Here is an 18917-nt window from a genome sequence, read left to right as displayed (position 1 = left end):
AAGTTCATATACCAGAGAAGAAAAAAAGAGAAAAGTTAACTAAGAAAGCAAGGTCCAATCACACTAATCAAAAGCATGTGAAGCTAAATCAAAAGTTAAAGGTAATTTATTTCTGTTTGCATGCAAGCTGATTTCTTCACTTCTTCTCCTACTCTCTACAACGCCACTTTTGGAAAGATGAAGAAAATAGTGGATGATAATCTCTGCTATGAATCAACGGTTAAAGTTATTACTTGGAGGCAAAGCACATTTTCAAGGGTTTGGATTTGGGAGTATCACTGAGCAAATCTATCTCTGCTGCTCTACACTCCTTGGTCAAACAAGAACCAGATTTGAAATCCCAAATTTTGGAGGTTGATTGAAGAAAGAGAATGGATGATTTATGAAAGCCTAAGATTCAAGAAGTTGACTCTAGAGAAACCCTAACCGTGGCTCTGACTAAGGTACAAAAGGAAAGTTGAATCTCATTAGAGCTCAAGGAGAGAGAGTCCGAGAAAGAGAGTAAAGAGTGAATCCTCACTACTGAGTTTGAAGTCTTAGAAGCATTGCACCTACACACACACACACACACACACACACACACACACACACACACACACAGAGAGAGAGAGAGAGAGTGAATCTTCACTACTGAGTTTGAAGTCTTGGAAGCATTGCACTTACACTAAAGGGAGCATCCCGCCAAGATGAAGAACAAGATTATGAGTTTAGTTGCTGGGTTCAGTGTATAGAGTCAAAGCTGTTATTCATCATCTCCTTCATGTTTTACTGTTTTGTATTTCTGTTTCAATGTATATCTTTCTTAGTTCTCTTTGAGAGATAAAAGGCAAGAAAGAGAGGCATTGAGAAAAAGCCATAGAGTGAAAAAGGCTGAGAGATACACTTGAGAGAAAAGCCAAGGGTGATTTTAGATTTTTTTGTCTTGTATATATCATGTACCTGAGAGGTATCCCTTGCTAAGTTGGGTAAGCACTTAGTGCGGTGAGTCTAGGTATTAGCATAACTAAGTCAAGTTTATGTTGAAACTTGTGTACCCAGATAGGATTATGATGAGTCATAGGGAATTGATGTATGTAATACTTGGATTATAGTAAAAATTCCACCAACTTTGTGGTGGAGACTGGATGTAGGTTGTATTGCACAAGGCTATTGAACCAGGATATATGGCTGTGTCATCTTCTTCCTCTCTACTTAAGTTTTATTTTCTGGTTTTTATAAGACAAAACAAAATTGTCTCCTGAATTATCTATTGCACAAACTTAACAGAAATCAAGTTCAAGGATCTGTGATTAAGGCTTAATTATTCAAAGTTAAAGAAGGCCATAAGTTCAACCCCCTTCTCTAAGCCTTCTAGAACCTTCAATTGGTATCAAGAGCCAAGGTCTCAAGAAACAAGCTTAACAGCTTGAAGCAAAGGTCCAATGGCGAAGAACTTGGGTACAACCGCCGTGGCCTACACGCTAACAGAGGGTCAATCAAACAACAGACTTCCTTTCTTCAACGGGAAAAACTATACTTATTGAAAAAGAGGATGAGGATCTTCATTCAATCGATAGACTACAATATATGAAAGATAGTGGTGAATGGTCCCAAAATCTCAACAAAGACTAGTGCTGATGGAGTTGTGACTCCAAAGGAGGAAGCTGAATGGAAGATGATGACAAAAAGAAGGTAGAACTGAATGCTAAAGCTATTAACCTGCTGCATTGTGCTATCAGTTTCGAGGAGTACCGAAAGGTATCTAAATGCAAGACCGCCAAAGAAATATGAGAGAAACTCCAGGTTACATACAAAGACACCAAACAAGTCAAAAAAACAAGGATTTATATGCTGCAAAAAGAGTATGAGATGTTTACTATGAAGGATGGAGAAAGCATTGATGAGATGTTTGAGAGATTCTCAATCATCATCAACAGCCTTGATGCTATGGACTTAACACACACTGAAAAAACTCTAGTGAAAAAAGTCCTTAGAAGCCTCACAAAAAAGTGAAAAACAAAAGCCACTGTCCTAGTTGAGAGTAACAACCTGAGTTCTATAACCTATGATGAGCTAAGAGGGAAACTTCTTGCTTATGAAACCACACACACAAGCCAAGACTCAAAGAAAAAGGAAATAGCCCTAAAATCAAAAGTAGAACCAAATGAAAGTGAGTCTAGTGATAGTTTTTTAGATGACGAACTTGTATTTTTTCCTAGGAGGCTAAGGAGGCTAATGAGGATCAAAGGCAGGTACAAGGGCTCAATCTCAAAAGAATACAAGAAGGATTTGAGCAAAGTGATATGCCTCTACAAGGAAGCTGGACACTTTAAGTATAACTGCCCAAAGCTCAAGAAGGAAGAAAAAGGGAAAAAAGAAAAGAAAAGAGTGCTCATGGCATCTTGGGAGGATCTTGAGAACGATTCGGATGAGGAAGAGGACTCTGAATACAAAGCTCAAGTCCGCTTCATGACTGGTGATGATCAACTGGATGAGATAAATTACTATGACTTATCCATGGATGATTTACATATTATTGTCGATGATCTCTCCCACCACTCTGAGAAGCTGCTGAATAAGTATAATAAATGCAAAACTAAAAATGAAAGATTGAAAGCTGAAAAGTTTATTTGACAAAGATAACACTTGTGATGCATGACAAATGAGAAAACAAATGAAAAGTTTATTTAAATCAAAGGAAGAGATTCAACTAAAAGACCACTTAAATTGCTATATATTGATATGTTTGGTCCAACAAGAACTCAAAGTTTGGGTGAGAAGCATTATGGTTTAGTTATTATGGATGACTATACAAGATTTGGTGGGATTTTGTTCCTAGCTCATAAAAATGATGCTTTTGCGGCATTTGAAGTTTTTTAGCAAGAGGATTCAAAATGAAATAGATTTAAAGATTATTTCTATTAGAAGTGATCATAGTAAAAAATTTGAAAACGAATCTTTTGAATTATTTTGTGAGGAGTTTGGAATATTACAAAATTTATCTTTCCCAAAAATACCACAAAAAAATGGTGTTGTGGAAAGACGAAATAGAAGCATACAAGAAATGGTGAGAGCTATGCTGTGTGAAAGTGATGTTTCAAAATTTCTTTGGGCTGAAGTTGTTTCAAAGTATTTTGGAAGACTGTGATGCAGGAAATCAGGTGGAGAATACGCTAATGAATACTAAAGCCAAGAAAAAGAAAATTCTGGGCAACTTGATTCTGAACCTGCTGCTGTAGAAGATTCTGCAGGAGATAATTCCATTTTATCTCCTGAAACTGGTGAAATCCCTGGAAATACCAGCTCCATAGATCCCGTCGTAACCGAATCTGTTTCTAAGTCCACTAGACACCGTAAGTGGAAATTTTTGAAGAATTATCCACAAGAATTTGTCATAGGGGATGTGTCTCAAGGTGTCAGAACTCGGTCCTCCACTAGAAAGGCTTTAGAAAAAGAAAACTTAGTCTTTCTATTTCAAATTGAGCCACAAAATATCAAAGAAGCACTTGATGACCCCCTCTTGGATAAATGCTATGGAGGAAGAGCTTCATGAATTTGAAAAGAATCAAGTTTGGACACTTGTTCTAAAGCCAATTGGAAAGAAAGTAATCGACACCAAGTGGATCTTCAGGAACAAGTTGGGTGAAGATGGATGCATAGCTAGAAATAAAGCAAGATTGCTAGCACAAGGATATGATCAAGAGAAAGGAATAGATTTTGATAAATCCTTTGCCCCTGTAGCTCGAATGGAAGCTATAAGGTTTCTTCTAGCTTATGCTGCCCATTGTGGCTTTAAATTATTTCAAATGGATGTGAAATGTGCATTGTTAAATGGAGTAACTGATAGGGAAGTGTATGTGGCACATCCACCCGATTTTGAAAACAAAGAGCTACCAAATCATGTTTTCAAACTTTCAAAGGCTCTTTATGGATTAAAACAAGCTCCAAGAGGTTGGTATGAAAGACTCAGATCTTTCCTTTTGAAAAATGATTTTCAAAGAGGCACCACAGACACTACTCTATTTATCAAGAACTCTAATGATTCTTTCATTCTAGTCCAAATTTATGTTGATGACATTATTTTTGGATCAGCAAATGAAACCCTTTGTGCTGAATTTAAAAAACTTATGACAAGTGAATTTGACATGAGTATGATGGGTGAACTTAATTTCTTCCTTGGACTTCAAATTAAACAGACTGAAAATAGAATTTTTATTCATCAAGAGAAGTATGCCAAGAAATTAGTTAAGAAATTTGGTATGCAGAATGTCAAATCCATGGGAACACCCATTCACCCTAACTCAAGGTTAGAAAAGGATGAAACTAAGAAAGATATTGATGAGTCTAGGTATAGAGGAATGATTGGTTCTCTTATGTACCTAACATCCTCTAGACCAGATATTGTGCAAAGTGTTAGAATCTGTTCTAGATTCCAATCTCAACAAAAAGAATCACATCTTTCTGCAGTTAAAAGGATCATTAGATATGTTCATGGCACATCTAATTTTAGTTTATGGTATCCTAGGACTAATGAATTTTCTGTTGTAGGTTATTGTAATGCAGATTTTGCCGGAGATAGAGTAGATAGAGGAAGTACATCTAGCATTTGCTGCTTTCTTGAAAAATCTTTGAATGTTTGGTCTAGCAAAAAATAGTCAACAGTGGCTCTTTTTACTGCTGAAGCTGAATATATTGCCACTTCTTCTTGCTGTTCTCAGTTGCTTTGGTTGAAAACTCAACTTGCTGATTATAAATTGAATGTTGAAAACATTCCCTTGTTGTGTGACAACATGAATGCCATAAATATTTTCAAAACCCTGTTTTGTACTCAAGAACTACATATATTGAAGTGAAATTTCATTCAATAAGGGAACATGTTCAAAAGGGTAACATAAGCATTCAATTTATTAAATCAAAGGATCAACTAGCTGATATTTTCACCAAACCTCTAGCTGAGGACAGGTTCTATAAACTAAGAACTAATCTAGGCATTATGTGTTATGATTCCCTGTTTTAGCCTTACTGATATGTTGGTTGAAATTTTTTGTCTCTCAGGTCGAGAGGAGACAATTCTGGGCAAGTGAATAACCATCCTCCTAAACCGTGGTTTTTGGGTTCAATTGTGTTTCTGGGTTGCATGTTCTGAATCTTCTAAGCCATCCTTCCAGTTCAGATTTCGTGTGGTCCATTGTGTTTTCTTAAACACCACCACCATTGGGCCTAATGAGTGTTACATTTGGTTTGTGGGCTTTTCTATTTTGTCTTTTGTTTGAAAAAGGTTTTCTCTTAAATTTGTTTTATTATCTTTATTTATTTTAAATAAAACCTTTTCAACATGGTGTCAAGTCTTTTCAAAGAGTAGTCATAGGTTCTGCACATGCATGTTTTCAAGAAACCTTTTTCTTATTGCAGTTACCAAACTTCTCTCTCATTAATTCCTTGTATAATCTCTTTGGTTTTTCCCACTATCATCATTGTTTTGATACTTATAAAATCCTTCTTTACTTAATGATGAGAAAGAAAATCGCTACTCGAAGAGGCTCTCTCAATCAACTTCCTCGAACCCTAAAAAACCAAGAACCTCCTCACATTCCAAGGATCCTACCATTACTCCTTCCCCCACTCCTTCGCTGTCTCCTCCACACACAGATCCAATGGCTCGAACCAAATCTACTCTGAGGTACCCCTCATCGTCCAAGCCAATGGCTACACCCAATGCTCCTTCTCGGCCAAGCAGTTCGAAGGGGAAGCATTCTATAAGACCCATAATTTTCGAAAAATATTATTATGAGTTAATTTCAATTTATTTATTCATTAAAGACTTCATTTTTAGAAATTATTTTATTAAAAGTAATTAAATCAAGTTTTGACAATTAAATCAGAAATTTTACTAAATTTAATAATTATTAAATAATTTTCTATATTTAAGTTATACAACTTAACAGTTGCAAAAGAATAAGAATTTTTTATACAATTTAGTTAAATAATAGAGATTATAGAATTTAATACTTTAATTTTATAAACAAAGAAAATTAATTATATTATTTTTAATTTTAAATTAAAATATTCGATTAAAAGTCAATTAGTAAATTAATAATCAAATAACATTTTCAAAATAATTTTTAATAGATTAAATTAGGTTTTTAATTAATACTCTATATCCCTAATTTTGTTAAAATTACCAAAACTACCCCAATCCTAACTTTCTACCCCCACTGTCTTTCCCTTCCCCAATAACACTTATCAGCTTCAGACAAAAAGGAAAAAGAAAGAAAAAAGAATAAAGGAAAGAAAGAAGGAAGGAGGGAGGAAAAGAGATAGATCCGAGGGTGAGAGAGTGCCGGAGCTGCTAGGCCACGCCGTCAGGTCGCCTTGGCCGTCGTCGGGAGCAGAGACGCACGCAGAGGAGAAGCCGCCACTGCCTCGCGTTCGTCGTCATCTTCGCGGGTCCCTGTCGCAGCCGTCGTCCTCGTTAGGAAGCACGTCGCCACTGCCGTTCATCCGTCCAGACGAAAAAGAATTTTATACAATTAAGTTAAATAATAGAGATGCTAGAATTCAATACTTTAATTTTATAAACAAAGAAAATTAATTATATTATTTTTAATTTTAAATTAAAATATTCGATTAAAAGTCAATTAGTAAATTAATAATCAAATAACATTTTCAAAATAATTTTTAATAGATTAAATTAGGTTTTTAATTAATACTCTATATCCCTAATTTTGTTAAAATTACCAAAACTACCCCAATCCTAACTTTCTACCCCCACTGTCTTTCCCTTCCCCAATAACACTTATCAGCTTCAGACAAAAAGGAAAAAGAAAGAAAAAAGAATAAAGGAAAGAAAGAAGGAAGGAGGGAGGAAAAGAGATAGATCCGAGGGTGAGAGAGTGCCGGAGCTGCTAGGCCACGCCGTCAGGTCGCCTTGGCCGTCGTCGGGAGCAGAGACGCACGCAGAGGAGAAGCCGCCACTGCCTCGCGTTCGTCGTCATCTTTGCGGGTCCCTGTCACCGCCGTCGTTCTAACTGGGAAGGACGTCGCTGCTGCTGCTGTCTGTCCAACCCGAGCCGTCGCCGTCGCTGCTGGTCCGCCTTGGAGCCGCCGTCGTCACCATTGAAGCCGAGGAGAGAGAGATGTGGTGAGAGGAGGGTCACGCCTAGTGTCGTCGCCGCCTTTCCTCTGCCGTCACCGAAGCTACTGGGCTTGCCGTCGATGCACCTATGTTGCTGCTGCGTCACCGGAGCTTCAAGCCGCTGTGCTGGCCACCGGAGAACGTAGCTGAGGCCTATGTCTTCTTGGGTTTTGATTGTTGCTAATTACTCGACTGTACGCCGTCATCAGAACCGGGCCAGATTTACCGGTAACCACTTCCTCCTTTCTTGAATCTGTTCTATTTCTATTTTGCTCCACTATTCTGATTTTGCTGGTGTCTCTGCTGTCTTACCAATCAGAATGGTGTTATTGCCACTAGGATGGATGCACAGGTCCCTGATTATATTCTTTGTTGCTCCATTGTTCTGTTTTCTATAGCTGTAGTAAGTTATTCTAACCTTGATATCCTTACCACTATTATTCTGCTATAGATTTTTGAGAATTTCGTGATGTTAACGTTCTAGGGTCGAGTTCCGGTAATTGCATGGTTGAAATAAAATCCATTTCTCTTGTTGTGGAAGTAAACGGAGTGGCGGATGCAACTACCGTTGAGTCAAGAGAAAAGGTTTCTTTGACGTATTTGATCTATGGGTTTTGATTATTCGAGGTAGGGGCGTTTTTCTTAAACTTATTTTACTTTCCAGAGTTGTTATAAATCGATATTAATGCGTAAAATACATTTTTGTGATTTCGTGAGTCTTATGAATTAAATTGAGTTGTTTTGGATGAATGAGATTATTAGTTCGATTGATTGATTGATCGATGGAGGAAGTTGAATATTCTGATTAATTGACTGATGTTGTTAAAGTGGTTTTCCTTGAATTATTGGAAGAGATTTAATATTGGCATTTAGTTTAATTTTGGAAACGATTTGATTTTAGAAAAGATTTAATATTGAAATTTGATTTGATATTGAACCCGATTTGATATCAAAATTTGATTTTAAAACAAACTTGGAAAGGACTTGATATTTGAAAATGGTTTGTTTATTGAGAAAGATTTGCTATTTTGGAAATGATTCGAAAAAGGTTTGAGGAATGATTTGGTTTGAAACTGTTTGAGAAGACCGAGTGTAACACCCTACCACACATAGCTTCACACCTAGGATGTAAAACAGAGGTGGCGAGGCGCTACGACCTCTAAAAATAAAATACATACATATTTTAATAGAAAGGATATAATAAACTAGGAGCCTTGAAAAATGGGTAAATCAAAATCGCAAAATGAAAAGCGCAATGCTCAAGAACCGGAATTACTTGCGTGCTAAGAGACCTGAAGGTTAAAAATATAAATAAACAAAAGAGCGAAAAGAGAGTCAAGAATACAGTGAAACTAGCTCCTAACTCAGCCTGCGAAGCCAAGGCTGGCCGGAGGATATTTACATATATATACATAAGTATCCCAAAAACCAAAATAAAGAAATAAGTTTCCTAACTCTCCTGTAATCCTCTATGAGAAACAAAAAATTAAGTATCTTGGAGAGCAAGCTAAGTACATATATACATATATAAATAAACAGAAAACCCAAAATATCCCAGACTACTCCGCTTCAGAAAATCCAGACGCCTAGCGAGGAGCCTCTCGACCTGCATCTGAAAACAACAACACAGTATGAGATGAGAACCGGAGGTTCTCAGCATGGTAAAGGTGCCACGCGTATAATAAATAAGGTCCTGGGAATGCCAGAGGCAATCCTAGAACTCCATCATACAATTGTAAAACTTAATTTCTAAACAGAAGCCATAAATAAGGGTAGCTATACTAAACCTGCCTAAACTCACTCAATCTTAAACCTAACCTAACATCAAACCATTTCACCCTTCCTCCGTTCCTCCGTCATCCATAATTCGGCAAAGACAAGCAACCAGACAAAATCACGCACAAGTAATAGGCAGATAGTGCAAGTAGTAAGTATAGCAGGTAGTAGGATGTATACATACAGTTAGGAAAACTCAGAAAATACATAGCATTCAAAACAAACAAATGCATATGATGCATGCCTGTCCTATGGCTGATGTGGCCCATCTGTCGGTTATCCAGCCAACCCGACAAGTCCGAAAACCTTAGACTGTCCCCCGTTGCGCATCCCCAAGAGTCTATGCATAGAGTTCACATTCATTTATCATATAATCACTCAATGGGGGTTATCCATACCCGGGAATTTATACGTGCCCGGTCACCCTTACGACGTAGGGTCAACAGAGTATCGAGATTCAACCTGGAACACGTGGTGGTGAGCCACGGTTCTGTTACCCAGGGAAACTCGTATCTCAGATATCATTCATAAGCCATTTCATATTTATAATCAATATATCATCATTTATCAAGCCTTGGCATTAAACTCCTTAAATACTCTTATCTTCTTCAGATACGCCATCATTTACCTCTTACTTCACCCTCAAGTTATCCTATTTTCCTAGCTTCGCTTATCCATTAGACGTAGAACTACACTTTAAGCCTAAAAAGGAAGAAAATCGAGGTTTAGAAGTGAAAATTTAGCTTAAAATAGTCAAAACCGATTTTTGCAGCAGGCCTACGTGTACGCGTGGAGCGTACATCAAGTCACGCGTATGCGTGAGTCATGCGTACGCGTGAATATGCACACACGCGTACGCATGCTTCTCGCGCATGCGTCACCAAAATTCCACACCACGCGTACGCGTGAGCCACGCGTACGCGTGGATGGGCAATTTTCAAAAAAAAAATGGGCAGAATGCCCAGAAAGCTGCTATAAACCAGTTTTCAACACATGCATCACAGTTTTATATACCAAATTTCTGTCGTCCATAACTTCCTCTACAAAGTTCTATTTTTCTCAAAGTTTATATCAATCTCAAGCTTATTAAACACACTTTAATTTAGAACAAACCTCATTTGTATTCAAAATTTAAAGAGCAAGTTATGGACTGTCAAAGTTCATTAAAAATCACTTTTTATCAAATTTTGCCAAACCTCATTTTCTTACCAAAACTACATTCCTTACCAATATAACCTGCACATTTAGCACACAACAAACTCCAACTCAATGAGACTATCTTCCAATACTTAAATATCCACATCAATTCATAAAACTCATATATTATTCAACAATCCATCTTTTCAACCATAATCTTCTATTTCAAAAATTCATTAACCCATTCCCTTCATTCATACATAGCCAATCATAAATCAACTTCAACCAATTAAACAAACCATAACCATCAATTTCATTAACATATACCAACATCAAGCCATCATTAATAAGTCCAAGAGCACATACTCAACAATACCAACCATTCATGCTCATAATTCCTAATTCAAACTCAATCATAAATTTATCCAATGTCATCATGAAGCTAATCATTTAGTGCATCCAACCTTTTCAGCTTAACCTATTGTTCTCTAGCCTAAGTTTTCACGACACCTTAAATATTAAACGCGCGAAACCTAAACTATACCTTGGCCGATTCCCCGCTCAACCCGGAACACTTTTAATTTCACTTTTTTTCAAGCCCTTGGGGTTCCAACACTACCAAGCTTAGATTTCTAGCCTCACAACTCCACTTCCAAGCTTCCAAAATCACCAACAAGCTTCGACAAGCATCAACATTCACATACACACTACCTAAACCACAATTACCACATCCAAACATAACAAATCAATATCCAAATGTCTAAATTCAAAAATTCTATTAGGGTTTGAGATCTCTTACCTTTACCCACTGATCCTTGAGTAATACTCACAAGAAATCAAGTCTAGTGGACCCCTAAATCATGAAAATCATCAAGGAATTGAGTTCCTCAAACCTTAAAACCGAAATTCATATACCAGCAGAAATGGAGCTAGGCAAACGCAATTTACTTACTGTTTTGTTTAAATAGAATTGAAGAGCTCGGCAAGCCCGACGCATGGCCGCAAACGGCTCGTCAATCGGAGCTCCGGATCAAAAGTTATCAAGGTTTGAAGATGAGGTTAGGGTTTGCTCCTTCTTCTCCCCTCCCATGGCTGCATTCAGCGTGTTTGATGATTAAGAGAGAAGAGATGGGGTTCTTTTAAGTGTTTTATGCTGAGTTGGGTTGGGCCTTGGGCCCATTTTGGGCCCGGTTCAACCGGTTCATCCCAATCTCAGGCCAAATTCTTTAAATTTAGTGTCAAAATTCTCGTTTTAATTTTCTCTATCATATTAAATCATAAAAATCTCATTTCTCACTTTTTAGAATATATTTTAATTTATGAGTTAATTAATCATTAATTAACCGAGTTTTACACCGAGAATTCTTAATTATTGATTGATGCTGTTGATCGAAGTTGGTTTAAATTGCGATTTATAGGATTGGTTGATTGAATTCTGGATTTTGTAATTTCCTTGGGTTGAGTGTTCTTGTTGTGATAATGGTTATTGGAAGTAATTTGAATGATTAACAGGCATTTGGTTTGGTTTGATTGGGACCCGAAAAGGGTGGCAGAATCCGAGTTTTAGAGGAGATGCTGCTAAAATTTTATAAAATTGGAAGTTTCATTTGAACTAATTATTTAAAAAGATTTGGTTTTAAACATTATATGTTTTAAGATTGATTTATTTATCAAAGAAAGAATTATGTTTTGAATTGGGGTTGTTGATGAACGGAATGGAAAGAAGGATGATGAGGATTTACTTTGAGATATGATTTTTGAATGAATTTGAAGATGAGATATGGATTGATGAATAATGATGATATTAAGAATGACTTAGATATTGATGAATATTGAATGAATTATTCATATAGCTTATGAATTTGAATTATCTGAGACACGAGTATCCTTGGGTAGACGCAGTGGCTTGCCACCACTTGCTCCAAGTTGAGACTCGATACTCTGTTGACCCTACGACGTAAGGGTGACCGAGAACTTATAAATTCCCGGGAATGGTACCCCCATTGAGCGATTTTATATATATATGAGAAAAAGCTATGCATAGACTCATGGGGATGCGCATCGGGGGGACAGTCTAATGGTTTAGCAAACCGGACTTGTCGAGTTGGCTGTATAATCGACAGATGAGCTCATTAGCCATAGGACAGGCATGCATCATATGCATTTGTATGCTTCGCTTGGGTTTGAATCTGTTTTGGTTTGCCTAATTGTTAAACTGTTCTTAACTGCTACCTAAACCTGTACTTTCCTTGTCTGTTTTGCATGTGTTTGTCTTGGTGTGCTACTTCTGAAAATGAGCTTTGGTGCTGAATTGATGATTGTGTTGATTGATTGCGTGGTTAGTTTCTGATTAAGATTTTCTTATAAGAGAAGAAAGGTTTTGGATTTCTGAAAGATTAAATATTGTTTCTTTGAAAAGGTTTTGAATGATTAGCTATTGGTTTTTAAAAGATTCATAAGGCAATGATAATCACTAAGCTTGAAAACAGTTTTGTTATTAAATATCTTCTTATGACAATTCTGAAACTCCGTGGTGAGACCGTGTGGTTAGATTCTCACCCCCTACAGCTCTACCTTTTTAGGAATCGGATGAAGGAGCATTATGAAGAGTTATACTGCGTTTTGGTTTATATGATATTGTATTAACTAGATAATTTTTCTTCCCTCATATTTGTTATTACAATTTTATACGAGGGATAGGAGTTGTATGTTTTATATGTATATTACATTATAAGCTATTATGTAAGGATTCTTGTATATGAATCTATGCCTGTTTGTTTTTTTAAGGTAAAGTATTTATTTCCAATTTTCAAAAAAATCAGCGATACGGTGTCGAGTCATAGGCTCCTATTTTAATATTAAGTATATAAAGTAGTCGTAATACTTCTTGCTATCAAAGTGGCGAAGCCGGAAGCATGACATTCTGGTAGTGAGGGTGTTACACATTCGGCAGCAGAAGAACCCACTCCTGAACCCTTGAGATCTAAGTCTAGGTCAATCCCTCAACGTCCACAAAGAGGTAATCCTCGTGTCCCTCTTAAATTGGTTAAGGAGCCTCACAACATTGATTCTTTTGAACACAAATCTCAATTTATGACCTCCCACCCAACTACAACCCTCACCATTTTCGCTCAATCATGAACCATGACTTTTATGAAGTTGTCATTGTTCATCGTCCCATATGCCCCACTTTTTTAGCTAAGTTACTAAATCTGAAAAAGAAAGGTTTTACATTTTTTGAAAATCTTGAATTTCTGGACTGAAATCAATTTTTCAAAATTAAAAAGCTTGTTTATCCTATTTTAGTTCGAAAGTTTTATGCAAATCTGATCTACCATGAGGGAAGCATTTATTCTTATGTTAAAGGTCGTGAAATTATTTTGAATAGTGAATCCATTAGTGACTCATTAGAATACACTGATGTTGGTATCTATGCTTATACTGCGGGTAAGTGGGAAGAGGGGTTGGGTGTATCATATAAAGAAGCTCTGGCTCATGTGTGTGAGAACATTTTTCTGATTGATTGCCTTACACCTACTCACAAAGCCCTCGGCCCTCTTCGTGCGCAGTTGCATCGTATAGTGAACCACATTATTCTGCCTCAAAGCTGCTCATATCAGAGGGTGTCTTTCTGTGATACTTTGGTTTTATATGCTATCATCACTAGAACTGAAATCTCTTTTGCATATTTAATAATGAGGCATATGTTTAACTGTATAAAGAGTGACAAAAATATGGCTCTTCCTTATGGCATATTTTTAACTTGCATATTTGAACAATTTGGTGTTGACCTTTCAAATGAATCATATAAAAATAGACACTTATATCTAAAAGGAGGTAGTTCAGTGAAACAGCACAAAAAGGGACCTATGAGAACTGAAAAGGTGGTCCTTGACAATGTTGATGATGATGAACTCGATGACACTCATCCTCCTTCTACCTCAAAAACTTCAGCCTTAACTGATCACAAATCACTCCCCTTTGAAGTTGTGAAGGATGTTCTGCAAGAGTTTGTGAACCTATCCAACCATCTAATCTCTACAAGCAAACAAGAAAGGAAGCTTGCGGTCAAACATCTAATCTATATCAAATTTTGTTTGTACAAGCTTGTGTATATTGTGAAAATTGTGCTATCTGTATATTGTGTATAGTTGTATTCTCAATGTGGATATTTGAACTGGAAACAAAAAGATGAGCAAAGTCAGGGAGAGCAATCATTAAGAAAGAAAGGGGGAGCACATCAAAACTACTAGATGTCATCAAAGGAAAGTGCCTTAATATTATCTATTTCAATTCTTTTGATTCTATCCTTTGAAATTATATTTGTCATTAAGGGGGAGATTGTTGAGTTGAAAACATAACTAATTTAATAATGATGACAAACATTGATTTATTGGGGTAAACACCCAATTGGATTTGATTGCTTTATTTAGTGATGCAGGCCCAAAATGTATATTGCTGTAGCCCAAACCATTAGAACAAAGAAATTAACGTTGCTAAAGGAATTTTTATTCCACAAACAAATTCCAAAGCCATCCAACCGTAAGTGAATCAAACCTAACCTAAAGCTCACAAGTACACTTCGGTTAAAAACACGAGAGAGAGAGAGAGAGAGAGAGAGAGAGAGAGAGAGAGCTTCATCTTCAAGCTCACATACACTAGAGAAGAAAGAAAGAGAAAGGTTAATCAATAAAGCAAAAGTCCAATCGCCCAAATTAAAGCATGTTAAGCCAAGTCAGAGGTTAAAGGTAAATAATTTCCATTTTCATGCAAGTTGATTTCTTCACTTCATCTCCTATGCTCAACAATGCCATTTAAAGAAAAATGAAAAAAAAATGATGGTTGATAATCTCTGCTGTGAATCAACGGTTAAAGTTATTGCTTGGAGTCAAAGCACATTTTCAAGGGTTTGGATTTGGGATTATCACTAAGCAAACTCATCTCTGTCGCTCTACACTCCTCGGTCAAATAAAAACCAGATTTGAAATCCCTAATTTTGGGGGTTGATTGAAGAAAGAGAAGGGATGATTTCTGAAAGCCCAGGATTCAAGAAGTTAACTCTGGAGGAACTCTAACTGTGGCTCTGACTAAAGTACAAAAGAAAAGTTGAATCTCATTAGAGCTAAAGGAGAGAGAACCCGAGAAAGAAAGTAAAAATTGAATCCTCACTACTAAGTTTGAAGTCTTTGAAGCATTGCACCTATGCTAAAGGGAGCACTCTGCCAAGATAAAGAACAAGGTTATGAGTTTAAATGCTGGATTTAGTGCATAGATTCAAAACTGTTATTCATCATCTCCTTCATGTTTTACTGTTTTGTATTTTAGTTTTAATGTATATCTTTTTTAGTTTTCTTTGAGAGGTAAAAGGTAAGAAAGAGAGGCATTGAAAAAAAGTCATAGAGTGAAAAAGGCTGAGAGAAACACTTGAGAGAAAAGCCAAGAGTGATTTCAGATTTCTTTTGATTGTATTTTCTGTCTTGTGTTATGTATCCCTTGCTAAGTTGGGTAAGCACTTAGTATAGTGAGTCTAGGTATTAGCATAACTAAGTCAAGTTCAGGTTGAAGCTTGTGTCCTCAGATAGGATTACGTTGAGTCCTAGGGAATTGGTGTATGTAATACTTGGATTATAGTGAAAATTCCACCAACATTGTGGTGGAGACTGGATGTAGGTTGCACTACACAAGGTAACTGAATCAGGATACATGGCTGTGTCATCTTCTTCCTCTCTGCTTTAGTTTTATTTTCTGATTTTTATGAGTCAAAACAAAATTGACTCCTAAATTATCCACTGCGTAAACCTAACAGAAATCAAGTTCAAAGTTCTGTGTTTAAGGCTTATTTAATCAAATTTAAAGAAGGCCATAGATTCAACCCCCTTCTCTAAGTCTTCTAGAACCTTCAAAAATAATTAAAAAAATTAAAATATATATATTTTAATATCAATAAAATATCAAAATATCATTAAGATTTATCTAAAAAATACTTTATATTTTATATGTATACGTGTCCCCATGTTTTATAAGATTTTAAATTTCGTGTGTCGGCGTATCCCGTGTCGTGTCGTGTCCCATGTTCGTGTCAGTGTCTGTGCATCATAGCACACAACCCTTATTCCTTGTTCTTTGAGTGTGTTTTTATTTCTATTTTATGTTGATTCAAGCTTACTTTCAGAGATTCAAAAGATAAAGAGGATAGTACACACAAAAGCCATTTTAATATTTTGTTTGAGTGTTTTGCTTTGTAAAGTGTGTTGGAATTAGAATGCACTTGATTCTCCTTAATTAAGTTGGGTTAGCACCTAAGTGAATTATTAAATTTGTTGAGATAATTTTAGTGGTTTAAAAGAGTATATATGAATATTTTGGAATTAGTATTTATAATCTCATTGATTATAGTAAAAATTATATTATTGTTGTAGTGGAGATAATATTTACATTAAAAGTGATATCACATTAAAAATGACTAAAATAGAATCAATATTAACGTTATTCGAAAATACTTGTAAAGAATGTAAGACACAAATAATTCTGTTACGGCCTGGCCCAAACCCTCCACGGGTCGGCCCGACCCGGGCGTCACCCGACCCGGACGGTCACGGGTGAGGCGCCCCGCAGCCGACCCGGACACGCGTCCCAGACAGCTCACCCACAGCTGTAGGAGCACGTCCCGGAAAAGTGGGCCTGCCCTCATTGGGCCCACCTCTGGCAGTATATAAGGGGAAGGCTTACTCTTCCCCCACGGAACGTCACACTTCACATCACCCTTTCCACCTGCACATGTACTGACTAGAGCGTCGGAGTGTCTTTGCAGGTGGCACCTCCCTTTTTTCTTCGCACGAAGTATTCGGGACCTCGCGTACCCCTGATCGGCAGCCCACGACTTGACGAGCCCCTGCCATCACCCCGGATCGCAACCCGAACCGTCCGGTAACCGACCTACCGAACATTGGCGCCGTCTGTGGGGACTCGTCCATGGACTTCGTGCTAGTCGAAACGGAGGCAGGCCGCGAGGCCGTATCCGGAGGCGACGCCGCCGAGACGGAAACCCGACAACATCCGAGATCACCCCCGAGGGACGCAACCCAATCACATGAGAGACGCCCCTTTGGGGGGACCGGAGACAACCACGCCAGAATAATGCAAGAGCTACGCCATAGAATGCAAGACTTAGAGCGCCGGTTAGCGGACAGAAAACGCGACCAGCGCACCCCAGAACAGAGTCACTCCCGATCTCGCTCCAGGAGCCGTTCCCGGCGCACGCCTAGCCCCCATGTCGAGTCAGAAAGCACTGGGGAGAGAGGGCGCGCGAGAAGACGTCACGACCCTGTCATTTATGCCAGACGTGAAAGGCGGCGTACGACGAACCGGGGGACGAAGACGCTCGTCGGGAGAACGACGATGGGAGAACGAATACCCGGGGACCCGTGATAATAGTGGCCACCCCATTCCACCGCTCCATACTCGAAGTCCGGCTGCCAAAACATTTTGACAAACCAACGGACATGAGGTATGATGGAACGCAGGACCCCCTGGAGCATCTAACGGCCTTTGAGGCCAGGATGAACTTAGAAGGAGTAGGAGATGAGGTAAGGTGTCGCGCCTTCCCGGTCACCCTGGCGGGACCTGCAATACGGTGGTTCAATAACCTCCTGCAGGGCTCGGTGACCCAATTCTCCGACATCAGCCATGCTTTCCTGGCTCAGTTCACAACCAGGATCGCGAAAGCCAAGCACCCGATCAATTTGCTAGGGGTGACCCAAAGAGCCGGGGAGCCGACCAGGAAATACTTGGATCGTTTCAACGACGAGTGCCTGGAAATTGACGGTTTGACGGACTCAGTGGCGAGTTTATGTTTGACGAATGGGCTCCTGAATGAGGACTTCAGGAAGCACCTTACCACAAAGCCAGTCTGGACAATGCAGGAGATCCAATGCGTGGCTAAGGAGTATATCAACGACGAGGAGGTCAGCCGGGTCGTGGCTGCCAATAAACGGCAATCCCCCTACAACCAAACCAGGCACCACGATGGTGGAGAAAGACAAAAGGAACACACCAGGGATGGCGGCTCGAGCAAGACGACAAAACCATTTCCCCGAGTCGGGAAATTCACCAACTACACCCCCCTCGCGGCACCGATTACGGAGGTCTACCAACAGATAGCCGAGAAAGGGATACTATCAAGGCCCCGTCCTCTGAAGGACAGGACGGGGGGAAACAAAAGCCTCTACTGTGAATATCACAAGGGGTACGGGCACAAGACCCAAGACTGCTTCGACCTAAAGGATGCCCTGGAGCAAGCAATCAGGGACGGAAAGCTTGCCGACTTCTCCCACCTCATAAGGGAACTGAGGAGACAGAATCGGGATCACGAGGGTGAGGACAGGTCCCGGGCGACAAGACGACGTCAAGAACCAGAGGGAGACGACCACGGTCTCACGGTAGTGAATGTAGTAACTGCAAAGAATTCCGCCCCGAGGTCGAAATCGGCGCAGAAGAAAGACGCCAAGGTCCTGGCAGTCTCCTCCTCATCTGCTAGGAGTTCCCGGGGACACCCATCCATCTCTTTCGGCCCCGAGGATCAATGGTTCAATGAGGTACCGGAAAGTCCCCCATGGTTATCACGGCCAGAGTCGGAACCGGACTCGTCAAATGGATCCTAGTGGACACGGGGGCAGACTCGAACATCATGTTTCGCAACGTCTTCGACGCCTTGGGGCTGCGTGATACCGACCTGGCGACCCACCAGCACAGTGTGGTAGGGTTGGGTGATCACTTCATCAAGCCAGATGGGATCATCTCACTACCAACCTCCCTTGGACAAGGACAGAGGCGAAGAATGGTAATGGCCGATTTTGTTGTCTTACGAGATTCCACTACTTATAATATCATC

The 18917-nt window shown here is 38.9% G+C and overlaps 1 protein-coding gene and 1 long non-coding RNA gene across 2 annotated transcripts; both read left to right on the top strand.

Annotated features, from left to right (window-relative positions):
* On the top strand, positions 7697-12809 carry LOC110264889. Its single transcript, XR_002351212.1, has 2 exons — positions 7697-7741; positions 12610-12809. It is a non-coding gene; the product is annotated as an uncharacterized LOC110264889 (long non-coding RNA).
* Positions 17530-18687, top strand: LOC110265007. The gene is made up of 2 exons (XM_021107727.1): positions 17530-17613; positions 17731-18687. Exons 1-2 carry the CDS (start codon positions 17530-17532, stop codon positions 18685-18687), a joined length of 1041 nt encoding a protein of 346 aa, XP_020963386.1.

Source organism: Arachis ipaensis, chromosome B07 (assembly GCF_000816755.2).
Source record: "Arachis ipaensis cultivar K30076 chromosome B07, Araip1.1, whole genome shotgun sequence".
Classification (NCBI taxonomy): domain Eukaryota; kingdom Viridiplantae; phylum Streptophyta; class Magnoliopsida; order Fabales; family Fabaceae; genus Arachis; species Arachis ipaensis.
This window is presented reverse-complemented; position numbering and strand designations above follow the sequence as displayed.